The sequence below is a fragment of the Sebastes fasciatus genome, chromosome 20, assembly GCF_043250625.1.
Source record: "Sebastes fasciatus isolate fSebFas1 chromosome 20, fSebFas1.pri, whole genome shotgun sequence".
Classification (NCBI taxonomy): Eukaryota; Metazoa; Chordata; class Actinopteri; order Perciformes; family Sebastidae; genus Sebastes; species Sebastes fasciatus.
In genome coordinates, this window is record NC_133814.1 from 4225854 (window position 1) to 4251250 (window position 25397).

Genomic DNA, 25397 nt, shown 5'->3' on the forward strand with positions numbered 1-25397 from the left:
TTAAGAAGAGAGGTCCTGATAACTAATTTAAATGAAGTAGATCATAAGCATTTACAGCACACTTATTCACTGGTGTCTTTAGCCTGTTGCCATTTATTCACTTTCAATATGGGAGAATACTCCTCATCTTCATATACTAATAGTTTTTTGGTTCATTGCTGTACCACCATATGTCTGTCTTCCAATTGTGTTTCTGTAATGTAGTGTACTGTAATTGTGGTTGGTGGCAAATAAAAAATGTCTAAAACTTATTTACAATCACTGAAGATGAGCAAAAGAAAGAAAAAAACACAGAAATAATACAACAAACATACAACAAATATAGAAAATTAAACTTGTACTTTAACAAATTTTCAACCAAGTCATGCATTTTATGTACAGCTCATTACAGTGTTGCCTCTCATCAGTCCAATCAATCGATTTTTAGAATTGCAGAAATATCACTTTATGCACTCAGAATTGGCTATTATTTGTCAGATTTAGGCAGAAATAACCTTAATAAAAATAAATAATAATAATAATAATAATACAATTATAAGAATAATAGTGGATGGTAAAACGTTTTCTTTCTTTCTTTTTTCAAATTTGCAGTATTGTATAAATGCAAATTGTGCCTATATGAACCATCCAGACCTCTCAGGTCATCTGGATCAGGTCTGCTTAGTGTCCCCAGAGTCACAACTAAACATGCAGAAGCAGCGTTCAGTTTTTATGCACCAAATATCTGGAACAAGCTCCCAGAAACCTGCTGGACCGCTCCAACTCTTAGCTCTTTTAAATCAAAGCTTAAAACTGTCCTGTTTGCTACTGCTGCCTTTTATTAAACCAGATAATTATCTTATACTGCACTACAGCTTTTACTCTTGTGTGTTAAACTCTATTTTAGCTTCTATCTTAGCTTTTATTTTTAGCTTGTTTTTTTATTTTCTAATCTTTAATGTTTTTATAACTGTTTTAATTATGTCTTAATGTTCTTCTGCACTTTGTCGCAATGTTCTTGAATGTTTATGTAAAGCACTTTGAATTGCCCTGTTGCTGAAATGTGCTATACAAATAAAGCTGCCTTGCCTTGCCTATACATGGCCCTCACACAAAACAACGGAGGAGTGAGCCATCGTGTTTCTGTATAATATCTTTGCTGTGTGCCAGCTCTGCTATACAGTGTGTCCACTGCTGAGAGATTCTTCTCTCTTGGTGCCGCAGTACCAGTCAGCTGTGTATTACTCGTTTATTGCTCAGGTAGCACCAACAAGCCAGATGTTACAGATGCTGTGCGTTTGAGAGAAAGGCTTTGGGTAGCTGCCGGGGCAGTTAATAATACACACTGACAGACAAACGATGCAAACACCCCTAACACTGGCCAAAGGCATGTCACTGATTTGACCTGTGTGCTACTGCTGTGCGGCTGCTAGCCTGTCGGCTAAAGTTAGCTACCGACCGTTAGCCTCGCTGCAGCTGACTGATCAGGTTAAGCTAGCAGTGAAACTAAACTGCACGAAAAGACAAATAACACAATCAAGTTGAGAAAACAACACGGTGTTACTGCTGCAGTATTTATTAAACTGTCTGACTCCCGTGCGGACTTGATCCAGTGTTTCCACCGTCGTTAGGAGGAGAGGGTGACCGGAGAGGGTGACCGGAGAGGGTGACCGGTAGTGACAGCAGCAGCCAGCCACTCAGATCGAGAGTCAACAATGTTAGTAGTGTTCAGCGCTACACGCCTTCTCGGAAGAGGGAGAACTTTGATCCGTGATCCGGTTAAGAGGATCGTCGTCAACATGTCGTCCTCCTCCTGTCCCTCCGGTAAGAGACTGCGGGTTCTGGTGGACGTGGACGGGGTGCTGGCGGACTTCGAGGGGGGGTTCTTGAAGAAGTACCGGGCCCGGTATCCGGATGATCCCTACATCCCCCTGGAGGACCGGAGAGGCTTCTGGGTGTCGCAGCAGTACGGCCAGCTGAGGACTGACCTGTGTGTGAGTGGACATGCATACTACTGTATAATGTGTAATAGTATTAGGTTATAATGAATGACATTCACATTTGCAGTGCTACAGAGCCAGAGGCCCCTAGAGCTGGTTCCCCCTGGGGCCCCAGTTACATTTTAACAGAGTGTAATTAACAAAAATAGATCTCATTTACAGACTGGGTTAGAGTGTCAGATCTCACTCTGGAGAGCTTGATATTACCCAACATGCACCCACCAAATGTCCCATATATGCATTTGCACAGTGCTGACCAGTTCAACCACAATTTTTTATATTTTGTTTATTAATTTCATTCAATGTCTGAGGGGACAAAAAAAGTAGGCAGTATCTGGCATGACAAAATGCAAGGAAGAAATAAAATTTAAAGGGGAACTACGCCTGTTTTCAAAATTCATACATGTTATTCCTATGGTCTAAAGCTGTCCAAAAATATTAGGAAACATGAACAATCCTCTTATCCCATAAAATAAATAACTACTAAACAAAATTTGTTAAAAAAATAATAATTCCGTATTGGTTTAAGTCCAGTGAGATCCCGATGTTACTGTATAAAATGACCTGTGGTGACCTCTAGGATAATCACAGCCTCATGAAACTTTACAGACACAAACTAGAGACCTAGAGCATTCAGAGGATGGATGGCTTTCCCAGGTAGATTGACAATAAGGGGGTTTCTGAGCAGTTTACACAACAGAAGTGCTTGCCATGTAATCGCCGAAAAAAATGCAATTCTTGCAGAAATCTCCAAATGTCAAAAGTTTTTGACACCAAGTCACAGCAAGTCTTTTCCTATAATGTTCCTCAAGGTCTCTGTGTATTAATGTGGTATTTTGGAGGGATTATTGATCATTTTTATCAATTCACGAGTGGTAAAAAAAATGGTTAAATTTAGCACCAAATCTGTGTAATAAATGGTACCAAGAGAGCGGTCTCAGAGTGTTATAACCCTTGGCCTCACCTACAGTATCTTATTGAGTCTCTTCTTGACTGCTTGGGTACTGAACAGGGTATTTTGTTTATGTATTTTAATTCTGATGCTGATTTGTCATCATATGTTACTCAGTTAGCCACGGGCCTGTAGTTAAAGAGTCTAATGGATGCTCTTTTATTTAGTTTTATAAAGACTCACTAAGGTGATTTTCATAGTCAAGTGGGTGAATGTCACAATAATATTTATATTTTTTTCTGTGGAAAAACGTATTTACTCAAAGACTTTGGATGGTGATGAGGTCGGATTCTAAACCAACGAACAGACTTTGAGACTTTTATTTTAATATATTACACCAGTATGTCTGCATGTTTACTCATTTTGCACTACCAAGTGCATCATTTGGATAACTGTGCAAAAAATGCCCACTCATTCCATTTTTTTAAAAGACATTAAAAGCTATCTAAAATATGTCTAATTTGTGTTATATCATGCAAATATAATATGTCACGAAATTGTTAACTAGGTCAGGATTACGAGGTTACATGAGCACAAAAGAAGAAATAGAGCACAAAGATGTTTTTCTCTGTTCCTGCTTTGTCATTATTGAAACATTCAAGAGAGCTGTACAGTACAGTCTCATTCAAATATCAGCTTTTCTATTCCTCTGGGCAACTGAGAGTCTGGCTTCACCCTGATTTGCATAATGTATCCTAGACATCGACTTTATGCAAATGAGGAGCGGCCAACGTGACGTTCCGTCTCTCGAAACGCAACGCTGCACTACCAGAATACATTGCACGGCTGTTTACAGAGACAATGAATGGGAAGTCTGGAAATGACGGATCCTGTCGAGCCGGACCATACGATGTGTGCTTTTATGTTTTGGGTTGTCCATCTGCGTCCCATTCTCACAATATCTCAGGAACGCCTGGAGGGAATTTCTTCAAATTTGGCACAAACGTCCACTTGGACTCAAGGATGAACTGATTAGCTTTTGGTAGTCGAAGGTCAAAGGTCAAGATCAGTTTGACCTCACAAAACACATTTTTGACCACAACTCAAGAATGCATATGATAAATATGACAATTTCATATAGGATAAATTGAGGAAATGATGACATTTTGGACAAACTGGATGTGAAACTGCAACTTGACTAGTTGGCGGAGGCATAAAACTGCAAGGCGGTAATTAAATTTTTTTTTTTTTTTACTTCAGCAAAAAGCCATCAGTATCTGGGAGTCCAAGGACTTCTTCAAGGAACTGGAGCCGCTGCCAGGAGGAGTGGCGGCGGTCAAGGAGATGGCCAAGATGGATAAGTAGGTTCACTCATCTAATATATAAACTGATTCAGCTGCTGCTGGTGTAATAATACAATGTGATACAGACTGTCTGAGTAACATCATGGTGAGAAGTGTGTTCACAAGGGGAAGAGAAAACAAACCAGAATGACTCAGAGCTTACAGGGTGATCAACATGAGAGGGAAATGTATCACAAAGCATGGCACCACTTTTTTGTTGAGGTTTTTATATCATTCTGTAGTTTCCCAGTGGTGTTCCTTATGTATTCAAATCCAAACATTCAGATTTTGGTCGAAGTACATATGTTTTTATGTAAAAATGCTATTTTCCCAAGCCCTTTTAACCCTATTACATACAGTAACATAGATGGCGGTCGGCACGCTCCCAGCTTGGAGAAGCAGACAGGACGCCACGTTAGTTCGGATCCGAAAGTCACACAATAACACAAACTAACTAACTGATCGTTAATGTAGTCTGGTGGCTTTGAAGAGAGGGTGACGGCTTCAGTTCCCCGCCAGAAAGGGCTGTCTGACGGCGAGGTAAAGTGGTCAAAATATTCTAAATATAGCGTACACTTAAACTGATATCGATTTTTTTTAGGTGGCTAAAATATGTTTTTCTACTGCTCCCGTCCACAGCCGCTTTACCCCTATCCGACGGGGAACTGAAACTACCAGACTCCATTGATAAAAACAACAATTTAACTCATTTTACTCTCACAGAACATGGGAGTATAGCCTATAACCCTCAAAATCGAACTAACAGTCATTTCCAAACTTAGCACAGCTGACTTTTACTCAGCTAGTGCTAGCGTTCACATTATTCCTAACCTTCTTGATCAGCTTACTTTGCTAACCTACGTCACTGCTTTTTGCTAACAGCTGAGTGAAAAAAAACAGAAAAGAACATAGATGGCCCCGCCCTTTAACTACTGGCTATAAGCAGGTACTCTATGATGAGGTTCCTCCTTTACTGCAGCAACTAAAAACACACGATGAGACACTTTTTTACTTGGCATATGGAATTTATGGACTGATAATTATGACAGATTATTATTGTGTTGCCATGTTGGATACTGATGAGCAGTCACTGATGGAGAGGTTTAGTAATCCTGTTGGATTGCTGTTTCAGAGGCTACTTCATCCACAGCCGTAATATTGAGAAACAGTGGTGCACTCTATGTGCTTTGGTGAAAGCATCTGTATCGATAACGACCTCTTTGATTGAGTCAAGTGTAATCGGAGTCAACGCGGAGGAGGCTGTGATCGCCATTTCCTGCAGCATTCTAAGAAGCACACAACACGGTGGAATAACGTCTATAAATAGCCGTCGTAGTTATGAAACTGTATGTTTACATTTCCTCTCCTGGTGGAATTGAATGTTTTCTTTAGCCACCAGTGCCTGAATGATTCGGTTTTCTTATCAGGGGAATCGGCCATATGGTCTGATCTCATGTCTTTCACTTGTTGTTTTCCTACTAGGGAAGGTCCACTGCCTGTTTCCAAAATAACCAATGCTTCCAGTTATAAAGAACCAGTGTGTCTGTCAGGCATATAAAACATTGTTTGTATGCTTTTAATTTATTCCACTGTTGTTTCCCTTTGTGTCTACAGCACAGATGTCTTTCTTTGCACCAGCCCTATAAAAAACTACAAACACTGCCCGCATGAGAAGGTGAGCCTTCTGCCAAACAACAACATCCATTCTGTTCCCATTGGGAAATATTACTTCTGTGTTTCCTTTTTCTAATTCAATCTCATTTGGTGTGTGTGTGTGTGTGTGTGTGTGTTTGTCTAGTACGCTTGGATAGAGAAGCACTTTGGCTATCACTTTCTGGAGCACGTCATCCTGACCAGAGACAAGACAGTAGTCTCCGGAGACATCCTCATAGACGACAAGCCGGACATTCTAGGTGAGGGGGACTGTTTGTGTGTATGTCTGCTAATTTGAAATTTAGTCAATGAATTACATAACAAAATGGACATTCTGTATTGTAATAATATTCATAATTTAGAGCCGTCAAAGTTAACACGATAACGCGTTAACGCAGATTCATTTAAAACGTCACTAATTTCTTTGAAACATTAACGCAACTTGCAATTTTTAGTTTGTGGTGTAGTGAGTGAAGATAGTGGTGTGAAACTAGCAAACCAAATGAATCCATTGATACCAACCATGTCATACTAGCTTGTCACGAAGGAGGTTAAATAACACTCCAAATTTACGCTAAATTTTGGCGAGGAAAACTGGCACGGCCATTTTCAAAGGGGTCCCTTGACCTCTAACTTCAAGATATGTAAATGAAAATGGGTTCTATGGGTACCCACGAGTCTCCCCTTTACAGACATGCCCACTTTATGATAATCACATGCAGTTTGGGGCAAGTCATAGTCAAGTCAGCACACTGACACACTGACAGCTGTTGTTGCCTGTTGGGCTGCAGTTTGCCATGTTATGATTTGAGCATATTTTTTATACTAAATGCAGTACCTGTGAGGGTTTCTGGACAATATCTGTCATTATTTTGTGTTGTTAATTAATTTCCAATAATAAATACATACATATATTTGCATAAAGCAATCATATTTGCCCACTCCAATGTTGATAAGAGTATTAAATACTTATAATAAATCTCCTTTTAAGGTACATTTTGAACAGATAAAAAATGTGGGATTAATTTGCGATAAATCAGGATTGAAGGAATTCTGTCATGCCTGCGTAATGCCTCATTTCCACTGCATGGCTAGACTAAACTCCGCTCCCTTTTGGTACCAGGCCCTTTTCTTGATTCGGTTTTCCACTACAGATAGTACCCTCTCAGTGTAGGTGGGATTGTCAGCTGATCACCACGGCGCCGCACCGTGAAACTGCCGTGACATCATCTTCAACGCGACACTCACTGAATGCTTTCATCAGCAAGCAAACAGAGGAACGTCTGCACTTCTCCATCTGGGTCAAGTGAATACTGTGGTTGCTATTGACGGCAGCTAGGCTATGTAGAAATGGTGAGTTTGTGCAGGATGTCCTGTGTGTCGCACTGGGACGATTCTCTCTGACCGATCAGTGGTCTGCAGTGCTTTAACTCGCTTGGAACCTAAACCGAGGTGATACCAAAAAAAGTACCAGGTACTATTCAGAACTTTTGCTGATGGAAAACCAAAGACGAGCGAGTCGAGTTGAATAGAGCCGTGCCGTACCATGCAGTGGAAATGCGGCATAAAATATGCACCTGATGGCTATCTGAAAAACTGCAGCTGAGGTTTGATAACATACCTGGTGTTTATAATGATCATTGACTGGCATAAAAGTAGTGACATAACATAATCAAAATGTAAATATGCTTTTAAAAATAACTTTAACACGAATAGCGTTCAGCATGCATGAAAGTGTGTTTCAAAGTGAAGAAAGAAGGAAGGAAGCAAAAAAAAAGGGAAGAGGATTACATAATCCTGTTCATAATAATAATAATAATAATATCTTGGATTTATATAGCACCTTTCATGAAACCCAAGGACGCTTAACAAAGACATAAATAAATACAACAAATGTAACAGTAGCTAGAGGCCATAGGCCTTGGTGAAGAGGTGGGTTTTGAGGAGTCTTTTGAAGGTGTCCAGAGATGGTGCGTTGCGGAGCTCTATGGGGAGAGAGTTCCAAAGTGTGGGGGCTGTCACACTGAAGGCTCTGTCCCCAAAAGTTCTCATTCTTGTGTGAGGGACGGAGAGCTGACCCGTGCCTGAGGATCTAAGGTTCCGGGGCTGTGTGTAAGGGTGGAGGAGGTCAGATAAATACTGAGGAGCCAGGGCGTTGAGGGATTTGTAGGTGAGGAGGAGGATTTTGTAGGTGATGCGGGACTTGACCGGGAGCCAGTGGAGGTGGATGAGGGTGGGGGTGATGTGCTGCCATCTTATGGCATGTAATGTCATGTGGGTGTCTTAATTATTTGCATACGTCTTCATCACTGCCTCATTTACACCTTTCAAGACAGCTGCCACAGTGTGCACACTGTTAGCCAGGATGATCTGCTGGGGTTGTTCTAAAGCAGCGGTTTGAAATATGGGTGGTTGTCAGTTATGTAACGTTTGTACACAACATGTCTCCCCTGATCAGGCGTGGAGCCCAACCCGACGTGGGAGCACATCCTGTTCACCGCCTGCCACAACAAACATCTCTCCATCAGCCCCTCCCAGAGACGACTGGAGTCTTGGTCGGACGACTGGAGGGCCATCCTGGACAGCAAAAGGCAGTGAGGAGCTCCTTCACCAACGAACCCCCAGCCCAAGCGGCCTCGCTTCCCGGCCAGTGAAAGATTCAGGGGTCACTGTCATCGGCCACGCTGGCGGGTGTCGAGGCACGGAGGGAACGCTGTCTTGCAGAGGCGATGTCAGAGTTAATTTCTGAAAAGGAGGAGGGTAAAAATATTAAGAGGCAAATGAACAATAATATATTACACAAAGCAGGCACTTGTTGCTCTCAGTTGGGAGAGGACATTCACTTGTTTGACCACAAGGGGGCACTCTGAGACCGAGTGTGAAGTGAAGTTTCCAACCTTTCCACCAATTTCACTGAAGAAACTGAGTCAACAAAACATTGAATTTCAAATGGATACCCAGTAAGCAGCTCTGTGTCTGCATACTGGATGCTTTTTGGGTTGTTATTGTGGACAACCACTGGGGCGGTCTAACTATGGTCTTCTTTACAAATCAGTATGTGACAGTATTGTGTTGCATTAATGAGTCGGTGGCACAGGGGCACTCCACTACACACTGACATTTACAAAAATGTTCTCCACAAGTCGTATAGGCGCTGGCGAGTATTTACATATAAATACTGTAAGTTACAAACACTTTAACTGTTATAGCAGGTCATCATTCCACATGTACTTTTTGGTAGAGTACTGCAATGTGTCACCGAGTACCACTGTCATGTAAATGTAGAAAGATATCTCTGAAGGTCTGTAAAGAGCAGATATGGTGCTTTTTTATTTCCTCTGTTTCACAATGATCTATGCATCTTAAAGGGATAGTTCAGGTGTTTTGAAGTGGGGTTGTATGAGGTACTGATCCATAGTCAGTGTATTACCTACAGTAGATGATGGTCAGCACGCCCCCAGTTTGGAGAAACAGACAGGCGTACCAGCACGGAAGCAAAGTAATGTGGACGGGTCCGGCAGCAAAACCTATTTTAGCCGCCTAAAAGAAAGGCTGACCTAAAAAAAAAACAATACCAGTTCAAGTGTATGCTATATTTATAATATTTTCACCGAACAAACAAACAAACGAACCAATCAAGGCAGCGGTAGACCAGCAGCCCCCGTGTTCTGCGAGGTAAAATAACAGTTTTTTTCAGTGGAATCTGGTTGCTTTGGCGAGAGCGTATATAAAGGCTTCAGTTCCCCGTCAGAAACATAGACTGTACAGCTGTCTCACGGCAAGGTAAACTAGCAAAAACAACTAAACTAATATTTATTAATTTAGTTGGGCCTTTCTTTTAGATGGCAAAAATACTGTATGTAATACACTGACTATGGATAAGTACCTCATCCAGCCCCACTTCAAAACACCTGAACTATCCCTTTAATGGATACACCGACGAGAAAAAAATAGAATTGCACGCATACATGTGCACGTTGCCAAAACCCTCAGTAGTGTTAGATATATTAAAACAACAGTCACTGGAAAATGCTAAATATAATTAAAATATTAAAGGTAGAAAAGAGTTTATTGGGGAAGATTTTATTTTTAAAAAATGATCGTGTGACTAATTTCTCAATGTTAAAATGTCCAAAAAAGAGAGATGATTTATATTGTTATGTCTTGTTTTTACGTGCTCCACTTTCACACAGTCAGTCAAGCTATTTTGAACACAACATATTTTATTAATTTCTGGCTCAATTGCAAATACACAAAAATGAGAAAGTCAATTAATCAAAAGCCGATACACGGCAGTAGTTTTAAGACGTATACCCTTAACCACATTTTTATAAGTACTGGTCATGGTCTGTGCCATTTCCAATTAGGTCTGCGTCCCTCAACAATTCACATATAGGTATTCATTATTGTTGTTATATTTTGTCTTTTTAGCTTGTTTACATAAGCCCATTTCATCCATTTAAAAAAAACAAAACTAAGGCAACACAATAAAATCCATTTGTTTTTATTTCAGCATGTCATTTATGATTTTAAAAATGCGTTTTGGCTGAAAAGAATATATGCATCCAAGCACTTATTTTGTCTGAGGTGTATTTAGCAATCGAACATTTTTAGAAAACAAAACTTGAACTCAGCCAGTTGCATTGCTCTGCCTCATGGTAAACTGAAACACACTGTAAGTATGTTTGAATCCACTTTGGCTATTTTTGGCAGGTCAGTTACAAATTAGCCTGTTGCTGCTAATGTGCTTTCTGGAAACAAAGTGGTGTATGCTGAACCTGTATTATGGCTGATGTTCATTAGTGCTGTGTTATTGTGCCTGGTCTGAAATGCTTGTTTCTGTCCATGGGTTGTGTGTGTGTTTTATTCCACCTCGCTTAAAAAGAATAACAGTATGACCAAGGTGCTTCTAATGGTCCTCTTTTTTGGGTGCAATTAAGGGTGGATTTGATTTTCTTTGTTTAGTTTTTATACTAAAAGCTTGTTCATTGTCGCCGAGTCGCAGTTGAAATGCCGCTCAACAATCGTTGCCGCAGTTCATAGACTCTATGTAAAGATGGACGACATGACAGCTTCCCAAAAGTGAAGCCAAAACATCTGGATCGCCCCCTGGTGGCTGGCTGCAGTATAGGTTATAAATCCCGCCTCCTCCATGTTAGCGAATGGGACATGTGCCAAACTAAGTCAAATACATTTTTCCCAAAAATGATTTTAGGTAGTTCTTATCACGCTGATGAACAGTATGTTCAAGTGTTCATTTTTCGGACAAGTTTGGTTTTAATTAGTTATTTGACGCTATAAAAAGGGCTGTGATGTCATGATTGACAGCTGCTCTGAGTGAAGTAGTCACGCAGCCAGAGGCTCGGGAATTGTACGAGAGTGGAGATGTAACTTGAACCTTCCATAACCGTCACGAGTCTGTGTAATAAAATAGAGATATTATGGTGAGTTGTTGTGTCTTTCTAGCCAAACGGCTAACGTGGTGCTAACGTAGCAGCTAGGTGGCTCACGCTAACAAGCTGTGGCCGTGCTCGGCTCGTGATTGGCTGGGGTGGTTGTGTGGGCGGGACATCAATACCACCGATGCCCCCCCGATCACTACTGCGCAGACTAAAAATGGTGTAAAAATTTCAAGATGGCAGCCCGTATCCGGGATATTTAGGCTTCACTTTTGTACAGTGGGAGGACGTGGAGACACATTTTTTTTATAGACGTAACGGAACAGGAATGGTGGGGAGAAAGAAGGGGACCAGAAATGAAACAAAAGCATATGATTGGATGACGTTTCACGTCATTGGAGCAAGTGTCGGGCGTCAGTTTGTCGCTTCACGTCATTGGCGGCTTCCATTGAAAATGACTTGTAGCCTTTGTCTCGCGTAGTGTGAACACAGCGTTAGGCCCATGCTGTCAAAAGTCACATGAACTCACATGAGAGCTTTTAGCAGAAGTTTGGAACCTCCTGGCTTGACATTGTGTCAGTATGGGACAGTTAAACTAAACATGATGAACTCCCTTTGTGCTCTTTTTTTTGTAATTTCCTCTCTCCACTGATCACATCAGTTAAGAACACACAAAGAAGCAGCTAAATATGAACATTAATCTGGGGTCTAGACTGCAAGTTTGCCCTCAGTCCATTTCATTATACCAGGATAAATGTATATAAATAGACACATGGGAAACTGTTCGCTATCAAATGTCAACATCTGCCTCTTGATGCCCATTAGTCCATGCCTCATCTTGGTGTTTGTATTGACTACATTGTCATTGCTAATGAATCTCACTGCAGCTCTCGTAGCGGAGAATGAAAACCTGAGCCCGTATCTATCAAACAGTAAAGAAGGCTATCAAGGGCCAACCTAGTAAAAAAAAAACCTTGCTGAAAATTTAAAATAAGAAATGTACAGGGCTCAACAATAAGGAGTGCCCGCTTGCCTGGGGCAAATGAAATGCCATGTCAGACTAGTAAATCTAGCAGCTCACTTGCCCAATTGGGCCTGATGTAAAAAAGAATTAAACACAGTTTTTTCCTTCTCATCTCTGTTGAGAGCTGCACAGTTGCGCAGTACCGATCGTTCACTCGCAAGAAAATGGTAAATGGTAAATGGTAAAGAAAAAGTTTCGAGCTGAAGCGGAGGTGGGCATTGGCCCTGGAGGATGTGGAAACTCCAGATTAATTTACTCATATAAAGATAAAATATGATAATTATTTTTGGTCTTTTTTTGTTATTTGACAAACTGAAATAAAACAGTTTGAATAGGAGTCAGTAAAAATTGACTTTGGGCAAGTATATTTCTGACCCACTGGCCCGACCGAGGAAAAGCATTAACCCAGACGTAGGAATGCTTATTATTTTTCAGGGTTAGGGAGGGAACTAGAGCCTACCCAGCATGCCTCGGATGAAAGGGTAGAGTTTTCACTTCACACTGAACTGTGGGAGGAACCCGGAGCACACGTATTTTGACATGCATCCCTGTAGCTCTGTAGCATCTGTTCTTTGTTTGGCATAAAACCCATCGACCTGCAGGCTTGTTTGTGACCTGGTGCACTTTCAAAGTCACGCCTTCTGCTTCTCCCTCCATACTTCCGACCGCCACTAACTGGTCAATAGGTCAGCTGTCTTTCACAAGTGCTCGGAGCTTGTTTGGGGGCAACTCTTCGGTTCCATGTGATCACCCACCTGATAGCCATGTTGTTGTTGTTGTTAAAATGAAGCTGCATGACGGCAAAAAAACAGTCAACCATTGCACAAACACTGCAAGTGTATCAGTTGTATGTCAGCATTTTTTTTGTCTCATGTTTGTGGTGCTGATAAAGAATTCCAAAAGCATAAATGAATGCGATACTATCTCTGTTTTGTCTTCCTTCCGTTATACCAAAATACTGTCCTGACAGGAGCCACAACATAACCCTCTGACCCTATACGCGTCAGTGCTGTACAGTTGATTATGTAGCCAATCGTGTGCAATCATCCTCCATAGTGTCAACAGGAGAGGATGTTAGATAATCCCACAGCATTGGGTCTTGGGTCCTTTGAGGTCTTCTTTTAATTAGACGCTCAGTTCTTTACCTCAGCGTGTGCCAGAGGTCCGTTGTGCTGCTCAGCTGAGCGCCGTCTCTTGGGTGTCATTTTAGAGTTGTGTCATCGAATGGAACAAAACCTTGCCAGTGTGTCATTCCTACGTTTTCTACATAAGCCTTTGCATGGTTCCGAAAGGGATGGAGCATATCCCAGCATGCATTAGCAATGAATGGTCTCCGAACGGGTCGACAGTCCACTCCCGAGACAAAGATGAACAAAGGCAGTTTATTTTTGTATTTCTTCACACTGTGAGCAGCTTGGTGTGTGGTCCATTATAGACTGAATGAGAGGCTCCACTTCCAGATCTTTGAATGGATCTTCAGCTCTTGTTACTTTTGTAGTGCTTTTGGTATTGTATTAAAAAAGTTAATATTAGGGCTGTCAAAGTTAACGGGATAATAGCACGTTAACGCAAATTTGTTTTAACGCCACTAATTTCTTTAACGCATTGACGCAACTTGCGATTTTTAGATTGCAGCGGGCTCAGTTCTAAAGCTAGAGTGAAGATACTGGCATCTTATGAATCTAGAAAAAACCTAAGGAATTCATTGGTACCAACCATGTCATACTAGCTATACATACTAGTTATTTAGCGAAGGAGGTTAAAGAACGCTCCGAACTTATGCTAAATTTTGGCGAGGAAAAACTGTCATGGCCATTTTCAAAGGGGTCCCTTGACCTCTGACCTCAAGATATATGAATGTAAATGGGTTCTATGGGTACCCACGAGTCTCCCCTTTACAGACATGCCCTCTTTATGATAATCACATGCAGTTTGGGGCAAGTTATAGTCAAGTCAGCACACTGACACACTGACAGCTGTTGTTGTCCGTTGGGCGCGAGTTTGACATTTTATGATTTCAGCATATTTGACATTTGACATGCCCACTTTATGATAATCACATTCAGTTAGTCAAGTCAATCACATGCATAGTCAGGTCAGCACACTGACACACTGACAGCTGTTGGGCTGCAGTTTGCCATGTTATGATCTGAGCATATGTTATAATGCTAAATGCAGTACCTGTGAGAGTTTCTGGACAATATTTGTTATTGTTGCATAAAGCAAACATATTTGTCCACTCCCATGTTGATAAGAGTATTAAATACTTGACAATTTCCCTTTAAGGTACATTTTGAACAGATAAATGTGCAATAATTTGCAATTAATCACGTTTAACTATGGACAATCCCGATCAAATATTTAAATCGATTGACAGGCCTACTTAACAAACAATATCTAATTAGCAAAGGTTATTCTGTATGAAGAGTTCAATTAAAAAAAGCTGAGGTATGCATCTTGTCTGAAAGCATTGCTTTTGTAGAGTTTTTCCTGTGATAATTCTAAAGGCTGTTATTTATCCACATTTTACACTTGCCAAAAACGAATGATTACGAAACATAATTGGATCAAAATAGTAGTGAAATCTGTTTGGCAGTCGACCAGAAATTAGTCTTTGGCCAAGTTTCCTCCGCTTCTAAACTTCCTGGACTTGTCTGTTTGGCTCAGATACTGAGCAGATGAACAAACCTCTGATGACTGCTCAGTCTGAACGAGCGTCCAGTTTGTCTGTGGACGTCAACAACACGCAAGCTCTGCTCAAAACAGGGACTTCATGCTGCAAGTCCAATGCCAACACTCAGTGCCAGTCGCGGACATGGTGTGCTCTATATGAAGCAAGGCATCACAGACCTGCAGTTAGCTCTTTTTATTAACCATAACCAAGGTTTATGTGCCTAACTATAACCATATTTGAACTATAGTTTATTTGCCATTGACTTGATCTTTACCTAACGTTAACTATACTGTATTGCCATGTCCAGATGTTGTAGAAAGCAAGAATTTTGGAAATGTTGGCATTGGACTATTGACTATAATAACACAGCAAAATCTACTGTGCACTCTGTGCACACACAACATAGATGAAAGCTTAATGTGGTATTTTAGAGGGATTATTGATCATTTTTATCAATTCTCAAGTGTTAAAAAATGGTCAAATTTAGCACCAAATCTGTGTAACAAATGGTATCAACCCCAAAATTGCTGTAACAAGTTATGAGACATAATAGAGCATGAGGATGACCATCATATACTTCTATCGTAATGTTCTAAAGCCTTATACACTTTCACAATTTATTCTAATTAATTGATTAATTAATTAATGTTTATTTCTGATTTATGACTAGAACAACTTGCATCTCAAATGCATCTTCAGGTTCCCAGCTTTCAGATGATGTACACCACTTCTATGTGACATCTACCGTTGACCTGCTGTCTCACCCTAAAGAACCCCTGTCCCAACCCCTAAAAAAGACAAAAATGGGTCTATTGTGGGTCTCAGGGGGTTAAAGGGAATTGTGTTCATCATCAGTTTGTATTTTTGGGGCTGTGAATTCAGTCAGATTGACACCATTTGTCTTCTGCAAATATTGATACTGAGGTAGGAAACTGGTTGCGATGATGTGTACTGTAAGTGTAAGCACAGTGTAGGCATAGGGGAGGTGTTTGTGTAAGGGGGTGGAATTGACCTGAGAGTCTTTAGGGAGTGTTGCTGGTGTATTTCATTTCAACGTGGTACAGTATAATGGCACAAACGGCAAGTAAACCCCCGTTTGGACGAGATAATTTTTTTTAGCACAGTGCGTGTAAAAGCATTTGTACTCTCTGAACTAAATGTTAATGTGTGACAAATCCGTGTCATTGCAAAACGAGTGTGTGCCTCCTCTGCCGTCATCACACCAGAAATATACCATGCCTGCGTCATATGTAACTTCACGGTCAATAACAAGAAAGGGATTCTTCAAAAGCAGCAAAACACCTGTGAAATAGGACATACAACTGGGTTAGATTTGCCTTATTTTCTGTATTGAACACTTTCCAAGTGGTCCTGTAGATTTGAATGGAACCAAAATAACAGATTCATGTAATGACATTACCTCACACAAATTATGGCCTCACAGGGCATAAAGCTAATAAAAACATGATCAAGTGTGTTTGGTCACGTCTCTACAGTGTGTGTTTGTATATAAATTAAAAAGTTGTCAGTCATCACCCGGGCACCCACACAGTGACTCACTTCCACCCATAACACCAGCTCAGTATACAACAATGATTTGTGTTTGTTTCCAGCTCGACCCACCTACAGACATATTTCTTCTGTATGTGTCGTTTTACCTAGAGGCAAAACAATGTGTTGTGTTGTTTGATTCGAAAGGGTGCTGAAAAGAAAAAAATCCCCTCTTCCACTCCCCTTGACCTTTCTTTCTTTCTTTCTTTCAGAGTTCTGGAACCACAGCCCTGGCCGCTATTGTTTTCCCCCAAGACTTGACTGACTTCAGTTTTTAAATGTCAAATACGTATATATTTAGGCTAAAGTCACCAATCGCAGATATTGTGTGCAGATGTCCGACATTCTTGAATTCTGTTTTGTCTGGGTTAAGATGCCTCTGATTCAATTTAAAAGCATCATGCAACAACTAAAACTAGAATGTCTTTAGCAACGCTTTATACTAAAGGAAAAATGTTTCAATTAATATGGAGAATAAATATAATATAATTGAATTAAATCAGTTATTAGTGAGTAAGAGTAATTAACAGATTGGCCTACAGAGAAATTTAGGTTTTATTGCAGCTTTTAAAGCAGTACAAATACATTTTTGGGTTACTTGGGGGCAGCAGAAAGCCTATTTTCTCCGCCAGGAGATTATGTATTCGGTCGAGTGTATGCGTGCGTCCGTCCGTCCACGGCTAATCTCGCATACTGCTGGACCCATCAACCTAATATTTTTTGAGCACATTTATGACTGAATGCTCAAGGATCTCTCGTGGGTGCAGTGATTCACACTTTTTGAAAACATATTTCACTAACAAAAATTTGTGTTGACTGTTTTATATTGTCATTGATTGTTGACTCCTCACTACTCTTAACCAACCAGCCAACTGCTTCAGTTTGAACTCTTGTGTCAGCTAGTTTCTCTCTTGATTTGCACGCCTAGGTAAAACAATGGCATGCATGTATGTATGTATAACTATCGCTTGGCAACTGATAAACTGAACTGAATATTGACTACAACCAAAGAGTATAGAAGCAAAGAGATGAAACTCTGGTGTTTTTTTGCCAACAGCCACTATATCTATAATATGTTATTGTTCAACACAGGCCATTTCGGTAGAATATGACAATAGAATAGAAATAATTTTGTTTTCCTTTTGTACGGCACTTTTTAGGTGGGTGTTTTACTGGCGTCCAGTCGTTGCTTTCAGTCCAAAATGGCGGGAGCGTAGCTTTGCTGCTGGGCGCTGATGTTGCAATGGAACAAACAATTGACTTTCACTTCTTGGCAATATGTTCTTTGCTACAACGGAGCACGTCTTCGATAGGAGACGATAGGAGTAGAGCTGGTGGGAGTCCTACGGTGTTTTTGGCTAACAGAGCTAACAGTAGCCCCTAGCTCTGCTAGCTAACAGCTAATGGGGCTAATACAGCTAACAGAGCTAACAGCTAACAGAACTAAACACAATGCAGGACTGACAGTTTCTGTCGGATAAGAGTGTCAAGCTAAATCCTTGAAACCTAAATACAAAGTTCCAGTTCATCAAGAACACAACAAAAGCAAACAAATTTGATTGCTTATCAGAAGTAGCCCTAATCCAAGGTCTGTAGACATCCTTGGAATAAAGAGCACAGCCTTGAGTGGAATGCACTGCTTGTGCAGAGGTTTGTCCTTATTAGCCAACTGCGTCAGAGGAAATCCCAACAGAGCAATAAAACTGGGACTGAGCAAGAATTTCTCTTTAAGATGAATGCAGTGGTATACAGAGCTCTGTATTCAGAGGGGTGTACTCATATTGGACATACTGAGGAAATAGTCTGCACGGTACGGTTTGTGTTGTTTGTGCAGTGGAGATATAATGTACAAGATGTCCTCACTAGAACAAAGAGGTCTTGGGAGTCAGCGTATTGTTTAGATTAGGCATGAGGTTCCGGTTAACCACTTGCTGCTGATGTCGTAGGTTAATAATTAGGGACGGACATATTCCAAGGAAGCTTCCATGTTCAGTGGGACATACACCAATGTGTTTGTTTGTATATGTGCCAATGATTTATTTCTATAGAAAGTACATTCCATGGAGCAGAACATGTCTGCAAAAAAAAAACGGAAGTACAGTCAAGCACATAAAACAGAGAGGACTGGTCAGGTGGAGCTTGTTTGCTGAGTTGTTTCTTGTTCCTTCCGTCAGAGGCCCACTACCTCCCCTTGCATCTCACACTCTGTTATCCTCTCTGTCTGTTTGGATTGCTCTCCTTCCGTTTGTCTAATTGCTTTACGACAGAGCAGGAAAGAGGCACGCTTGGAGTGTGTTGTAAAATTTGTTCCAGACGGAATCATTTGCACATCACAACAATATTAAAAACACTGGTTTTACAGCCTGCTATGTGCTTTTTTTTTGAGGAGTTAAAGAATCGCAAAGTTCCCTCATGATAATTAAAATACCAAGTTGAAGTAGTAGTGCGAGTAGTATTAAGCTCTGGGTAATATTTGGATGATGACATAATCGGAACCCATTGACTATCAGTCTGATGACGGATAAGTCCCTGGGGGCAAGGGGTTTCTGGGTTTCCTTTTCCGTGTGCTGCTCATTGTTTATAGTCCTATTAGCAACTTGAGACTCAAGACAGGAGTTGGCGCTGCGAGACGACGTCTACGACCGGATTGTTTCACAAGTAGCCAGTTTACAAGTTAATTTTAAACCAATAAAAAGCTAAATCAGAGATTGCATTTCAGGGACTGTTTACCTGCATTCAACCAAAGCCTGCTTGAACATGATTGGTCAATATCACTCGGCCTACAAACGGAAATCAGAACTTCTGATACCAAAATCTTGTCCCGTTGCCTAAAGATTGAATGAATGCAGAATCTGTTTACAGAGATTATGACATTACTCGCCTCTTTAAAGCAGCTATATTTGTGTAATAACAATTTTATGAAATAACAAGACCTTTTTTATTGCCATACTGTTGCTTAAGCAACAGCTTTGGTCCAAGTTTACTTCCTGTCAGCTACTGCATAAATGGTGCCTTCAGATGGGGTCGTGTTTACCGTGTTCACAAGAAAAGTCCATATGAACGCCCCCCTCATGTGGTATTCGCAACCTCGTAAGTGGAAAGTTTCTGAATGCTCCGAGTTGTGACATGTTTGTTGACGATTTGAGAAATGGCGGAGGCCATGGAAGTTCATTTTTCGGCGCATAAGTTAATATATTGTAATTTGAGTCGTATACTGTTTTTCTTCATAATTTTATAATAGGTCTGAGGGAAATGTTAATATTCCCAATGGCCTCATCTTTTTCCTCTGTCATTATACCTTTGCATTTATTACATTATGTTACCCGCTTGCTAGCTTGATAAATTGTTAACCTCTGTGGCTTCTACGCGGCGACAGTAACATTAATATTGCCGTTGCTTAACAGCGATGTTCTCACGATTTAACCACTTGAACGCCAAACATATTGTGTACACGACTTTCCATGTTGTAACACGAGGAAATACAAAAGGGGCCATTTTGAATGTGTGTGTTGTCAAGTTTAAAAAAAGGTCTATAGTGCGTTTCAGCTCGTTGTTTTGGTTCACTCTCTTGACTCTCATTGTGTTATTTACAGCCGCTCTAAAAAGCCGCTGTACACTACCTCCTCAGCACCACATGGTAGACATACACAGGTAGCGACTAGCAGGTGAACACAGTGAAGTATTTTGCAGCTAAAAAGCCCGATATTCTCCTCAGGAGTTGGTAGAGACCAAAAAAGGAGCTAAAAGAGAGTGAATATTGGAGTTACATTCGCCAGGTGGACAAAAACGCAACTTCAAATTAATTATAAAGTTGCTCCTTAACTACTGGTTGTGTAAACTGTTTGCGAAAACAATTATGCCATACCCATTTAAAAGGTGATATGCCAATTTTGCATCTACAGCTTGTTTTTGCTGCCCCCCAGTGGTCAGATAAATAATGCAGGTTTAAGCGACAAGAACATGACTCTGCATGTATCTGCATATGGGTCCTCTTGTGTTTGCGCGTGAGAAATGTCCCAGATGCTGGTATGTAATATCTGAGTCAGTAGTTAGCATGTTTTAGCCAGTGCCAAAGTGAGTAATTCATCCACAGACAGGCAGAATTATGTCAGTCTGTTGGACTGGTTTATTGTCATCTGTCTGTCTGCCCCTGTCTGTTGCATCAGTCATCTATCCATCCGTCTGTGTGGCTGAGGGAACACGACGCTGTGTTTTGCTGAGCTGGTGTTATGGGTGTAAGTCAAACACTGCAGGTAATTACTGAGAAAACACACACCCGCACTGGCCTACAGAGCAGTAACACTGATAAGCTTATTTTATGGCATCTGGAGTTGTTGCCCTTATGTCTGCCTCCATTGTAATTACATAATATACTATTTATTTTTTACTTTTTACTGTAATTGACTGAGTCCAGCTTTAACAGTAAAAACAATTCTAAATTGGAGTTATGTTTCTGTTTTTGTCTCACCTGTCCAAAAAATATTTTATACCTGTGCTTTTTTGAAACTACAGCCAACCTAAAATTGGATCTTCCAAGTATATGAAAAGCACTCACTGAGGTTGAGCCAGCCCTGCAGGGTGACCGTCGAACAGGAAGAGGGTAAGATCTGAGGGATGGATGTTTAAACTGTCATCAGGAAGCTGAATGTATAGATACAGACTCCATAATGTGGGTTAACAGGCATGCCACTATAGTGTAGCCTGCAGATATTCACATGGCAACTCAGTTTTTCTTTTTTCTATGAGTCTAGAAGGGGTCACTGAATATTGCTGGGGCAGCATTATGAAGCATTGCATGATATTTGGAATTCACCAAAGTCCTGTTCTATAGCTGCCTTCATGTTTTCTACAGTTCTCAAACTGAACACTTGAGCATACAGTATGTTGTAATAAATATGATAACAATGTATGTTGGCTCCTGTGCAAGCCTCTACACAGAGATTTACATGTGTTTTGGTAGAAGCATGTTTCAGCCTAAAAACGTTGGTTAGCGCCCCCTGGAGGCAGTGCTATTCTTTACACACAGCTTTTTTAATGCGACTGACCAACCAACCAATATTATATTTTTTTGAGGCCTTTTAGCATTTCTCTACTTTTATCATCACTTAAACCTGCATTCATAGACTTTTTTGGTCACATGGGAGCAGCAGAAAAAAGTTAAAGGTACAGTGTGTAGGATTTGGTGACATCTAGTGGTGTGGTTCCAGATTGCAACCAACTGAGCGCCCCTCCGCTCACTCCTCCCTTTCCAAGACTGAAGTAACGTGAGCTGCTGAGTGCAAAACCGTGGTAACACCGTTCACCTCGCTCAGAGGCCAACCATAACATAATAACACTACTTTAGGAACAACGGAAGTCAGACGGCGGCTGGTGGTACCACGGTTTTACACTCAGTTTCACAAGCATATCAGAGAACTATAGTGACCTTCAAGTAACGTAAAAAAAACAAACATGGCGGACTCCGTGGAGAGGACCCGCTCCCTATGTAGATATGAAGGGCTCATTCTAAGCTAACGAAAACACAACGATTCTATTCTAATAGATCCCCCGAAATGTTGCACTCTGTTCCTTTAATATCGAAAACTCATGCAAATATATAGGCAGATACACAGATATGGAGCAAAATCAGCATTCATTTGGAGTCGTGTTTCAGGTGTCTTGATGAATATCAATCCAAAATTCACTTGTTTTTGCTCTGTTTTGCCACCAACTACTGCTCAATGCTCCACTATGTTCACCAAGTAGCACACAGTTAGCTTTTTTTGCTGCCAACCACTTCCTGCGCCTGGAAAAGATGCCGATGAACGGTGAGAGCAGTACACACAGAGTACACCCCTTTCACATACACATTTGTTCCATTGTTAATATATACAAATATTGACTATAGCAGCTTTAATTTTTATGACAAATATCACAAGCTCCTGTTTTTTCTATTGCTGCCGGCCATAGAGCTAGACCTCCATCAAGAAAAAAAGATCCCAGTTTCTGCACTGACAGCAGCCTGAATAGCCCAGAATGCAATGCAGCAGCAAGTCATGTTGTGTTTTGAGTGCATGACTCGCTGTTTCTCAGTGGGAAAACACGGCTTTTTGATCTCACAGTGTTGTCAAAGCATTCTGAGAAATGTTGGCAACCACTACCGGTAGAAAAGTGGGTCAGGTCCTGTCCTTGAACGCAGATGGATCTAACGATATAGAGTATCAGAAGGTAGAAGTATCTTTTAAATGGGGCTGGGATGAAACAAAGGTTAAATAACAATATATTTCTCCTCCTTGTATCTTTTTCTCTGCGCCGGTTCATAAGGGAGGCAAAGAGTTTGCAGTATTTCTGTGAAAAGCTGCTGTTGAGAAACCATTAACACATGTCAGGCTTACGAAGGATGAGACTTAATTTCCTTTTCAGAGGAAGACAATGCAATTGGCATTAAACTCAGAGTGGAACAAGCTGCTAATTAAGTACGGAATTGAATCTGAAGCACTTAATTCCAGGCTTTTTCTTTTTTCTAAAGGAAGGAACGCTGCCCAGTGCCACGCACTCACATAATCACTAATTGCGAATAAGTCCTGTTCTGCTGAAGGTCCCTGGAAATGTAATTCACTTCCAAGTAAGGATTGGCGATTTCTGCAGAGATGAGAGGAGTGCAGGGAACAAAACATTGTTATGTGAATGAGAGACTGAGTTGAATACTATGTTTTATATCATTTTGCTTTGTGCACTCTGACAATCAGCGTTGCCAGATGGGAAATGTTGAACTATCGTACCAGAGGGTTGAAATTATTGTGTTTTGAGGAAAATCATCGTACGCAAGTCATAGCCATGAGAACAAATACACGTAAATATTGCCTTTTGCCAGGCCGCCACTGTAAAGAGGAATTTGTTCTTAATTGACTTGCCTGGTTAAATAAGGTTAAATAAAATAAAATAAACTGCACTCTGAAACCCGTTATTTCGGCTCTGATGTGATGCTGTGATGTGCAGCGAACGGGGAAAAGACATTTGGTGTCACTCTATTGCCGTCCGGGTGGAAACAGTAGGGCTTATACACGTTGTACAGAGCCAGAAACATGTTGAGATAACAAAAAGGGAAAACAAATTGTGAAAAATTGCCATAAATCTGGAGAAATGCCGGAGAATAGTGACCCCGAAAGGAAACCGGGAGAGGGCGATGGAAAAACATGAGTCTCCAAGGAAAATTGGGAGGAATGGCAAGTATGCTTTTAGCTTTTATCTTTAGCTTTTTAACTTGTTTTCGCTGCTGAATCAGTTTAACATCCTGGATATATCCTTCAAACGCATAGTGTAGACCCATCTGTCTGCTTTTCTCTGAAATCCCTTTTCTGTTTTTGTAAAAATGTGATAATATTTCTTCAGGCAGTGACAGTGTGGGCTCTATGGTAGCTGTGACAGCTTGACAGAGTAGCAGCAGGGGGCGGGGCTTAGCGTAGGGTCAATTGCAAAAGAAACTGCATATCAGCTGGGCTTGATAAGCTGTGTGTACGGTTGATCATGTGTTCTGTCAGCATGGAAAGAACAGCACTGTTTGTGTAGGTTTGTTTATGCCTGCCTTCATGCATTATGTGTGTGGGTGTTTGTAGGAAATGGAAAGGAAGAGCAGGTAAATTTCCACGGCGATGGACCACCGCATCATTTTGCCATCTATCCTCACCGAGGAACAGAGCTGTATCATCTCTTTATAGAGCTGCTTCGTTTCCAGGCACGAGACTTGAGCTGGAAAATTTTCACATTAGGCTGCTCACGTCACACACACAAAAACACACACGTGTTCATTTCATCCCATCCTATTATTAATTAAGTTTTAACATCTGAAGGGCGTCTGTCTGGCAACATGTTGTATCTGTACACATAATCTGACACATAATCACCAAACACATGCTCACCAGCAACCAGCACAAGTACAAAGAATATTAAAGTGGCTACTGTTTGAGTACATTCTCAATGTGTTGCCTAAAATAAAGACCACGTTTCCCATGATACCCTTAACTTCCTGTCACAAATCACCCACCCCACCGCCAGTGTTTTTCCATGTGTGTCTCTCTCGAATGCAAGAGGAAAGATTTGAGCTTTTAAAAATAGCACACAAGCTGATGACTGGAAAAAATATATATTGGTCAGGCCTCCTGGTCGTGATGATGATGAGCAGGAAATTAGTATTAAGTGCTCAATGATTAATTGCACTGTAAAAGGTGAGAAACATCTGCTGCATGAATTGAATTTTTTGGCCACTTGGGGGCAGCAGAACAAGTCGTAAACACAATATTGACATATTGTCACCTTATAAACGTGCTAGCAAACAGTTGCTTATTTACACATCCATCAGACACGCAGCGAGATTAGCATTAACTTATACTTGTGTTTCTGTTAACTTGATCTATTTAATTCCAATATTCACTCTCTTTTCAGCTTTGTTTTGGTCTACACCAACTCCTGAAAAAAGTCTCTGTAGCAGGTAAACGCTACATTATGTTCACCAGCTAATCGCTTACTCTGTTGACAGTTTGCTGTCCCCCGAGCGGTAGGGTACAATGGGTTTATCAGAGCTTTTTTGCTGAAAACAGCTGCTTATTTAAAAAACTCTGACGATGCACCTATTTCGATTGTTATCAGCCGATTGAATGGGTGTTATCGGTGGTTATCAGCCTCATAGATATGAGTTAGAAGGGGCCTGCTAAACCTACTAGTAGGTTTAGAAGTCTGTTATCATATATTCACATGGTTGATCACTGATACAAATACAAGAAGACAACGCCAACCTTTAAAGCTTCAGTAGGCAGTATATTTTTGGCATCATTGGGCAAAAATTCCATAATAACCTTTCAGCATATTGTAATCCAAGTGTTCTGAGAGATAACTAGACTTCTGCA

The 25397-nt window shown here is 40.8% G+C and overlaps 1 protein-coding gene across 2 annotated transcripts; it reads left to right on the forward strand.

Annotated features, from left to right (window-relative positions):
• The first annotated feature begins 1553 nt into the window (after positions 1 to 1553).
• nt5m (5',3'-nucleotidase, mitochondrial) lies at positions 1554 to 20957 on the forward strand. 2 transcript variants are annotated; one of them, XR_012591815.1, is made up of 7 exons: positions 1554 to 1973; positions 4132 to 4232; positions 5829 to 5889; positions 6013 to 6127; positions 8326 to 8566; positions 16728 to 19279; positions 19534 to 20957. XR_012591815.1 is itself a non-coding variant. In XM_074619167.1 (5 exons), the coding sequence occupies exons 1-5, from the start codon at positions 1695 to 1697 to the stop codon at positions 8463 to 8465; spliced, it is 696 nt and encodes a 231-aa protein (XP_074475268.1). In that variant the 5' UTR covers positions 1555 to 1694; the 3' UTR covers positions 8466 to 8614. The 2 variants fall into 2 exon arrangements, 1 of the variants encoding a protein (XP_074475268.1); XM_074619167.1 differs by lacking the exons at positions 16728 to 19279; positions 19534 to 20957 and having other exon boundaries at positions 1555 to 1973; positions 8326 to 8614.
• The last annotated feature ends 4440 nt before the right edge of the window (positions 20958 to 25397 follow it).

What these genes read in the sequence shown, in the direction of transcription:
- nt5m (XM_074619167.1), top strand. Translation starts at nt 1,695, where the DNA reads ATGTTAGTAGTGTTCAGCGCTACACGCCTTCTCGGAAGAGGGAGAACT. An exon ending in AGCTGAGGACTGACCTGTGT is followed by an intron (nt 1,974 to 4,131) that starts GTGAGTGGACAT and finishes TTTTTACTTCAG; the next exon opens with CAAAAAGCCATCAGTATCTG. An exon ending in CGACAAGCCGGACATTCTAG is followed by an intron (nt 6,128 to 8,325) that starts GTGAGGGGGACT and finishes TCCCCTGATCAG; the next exon opens with GCGTGGAGCCCAACCCGACG.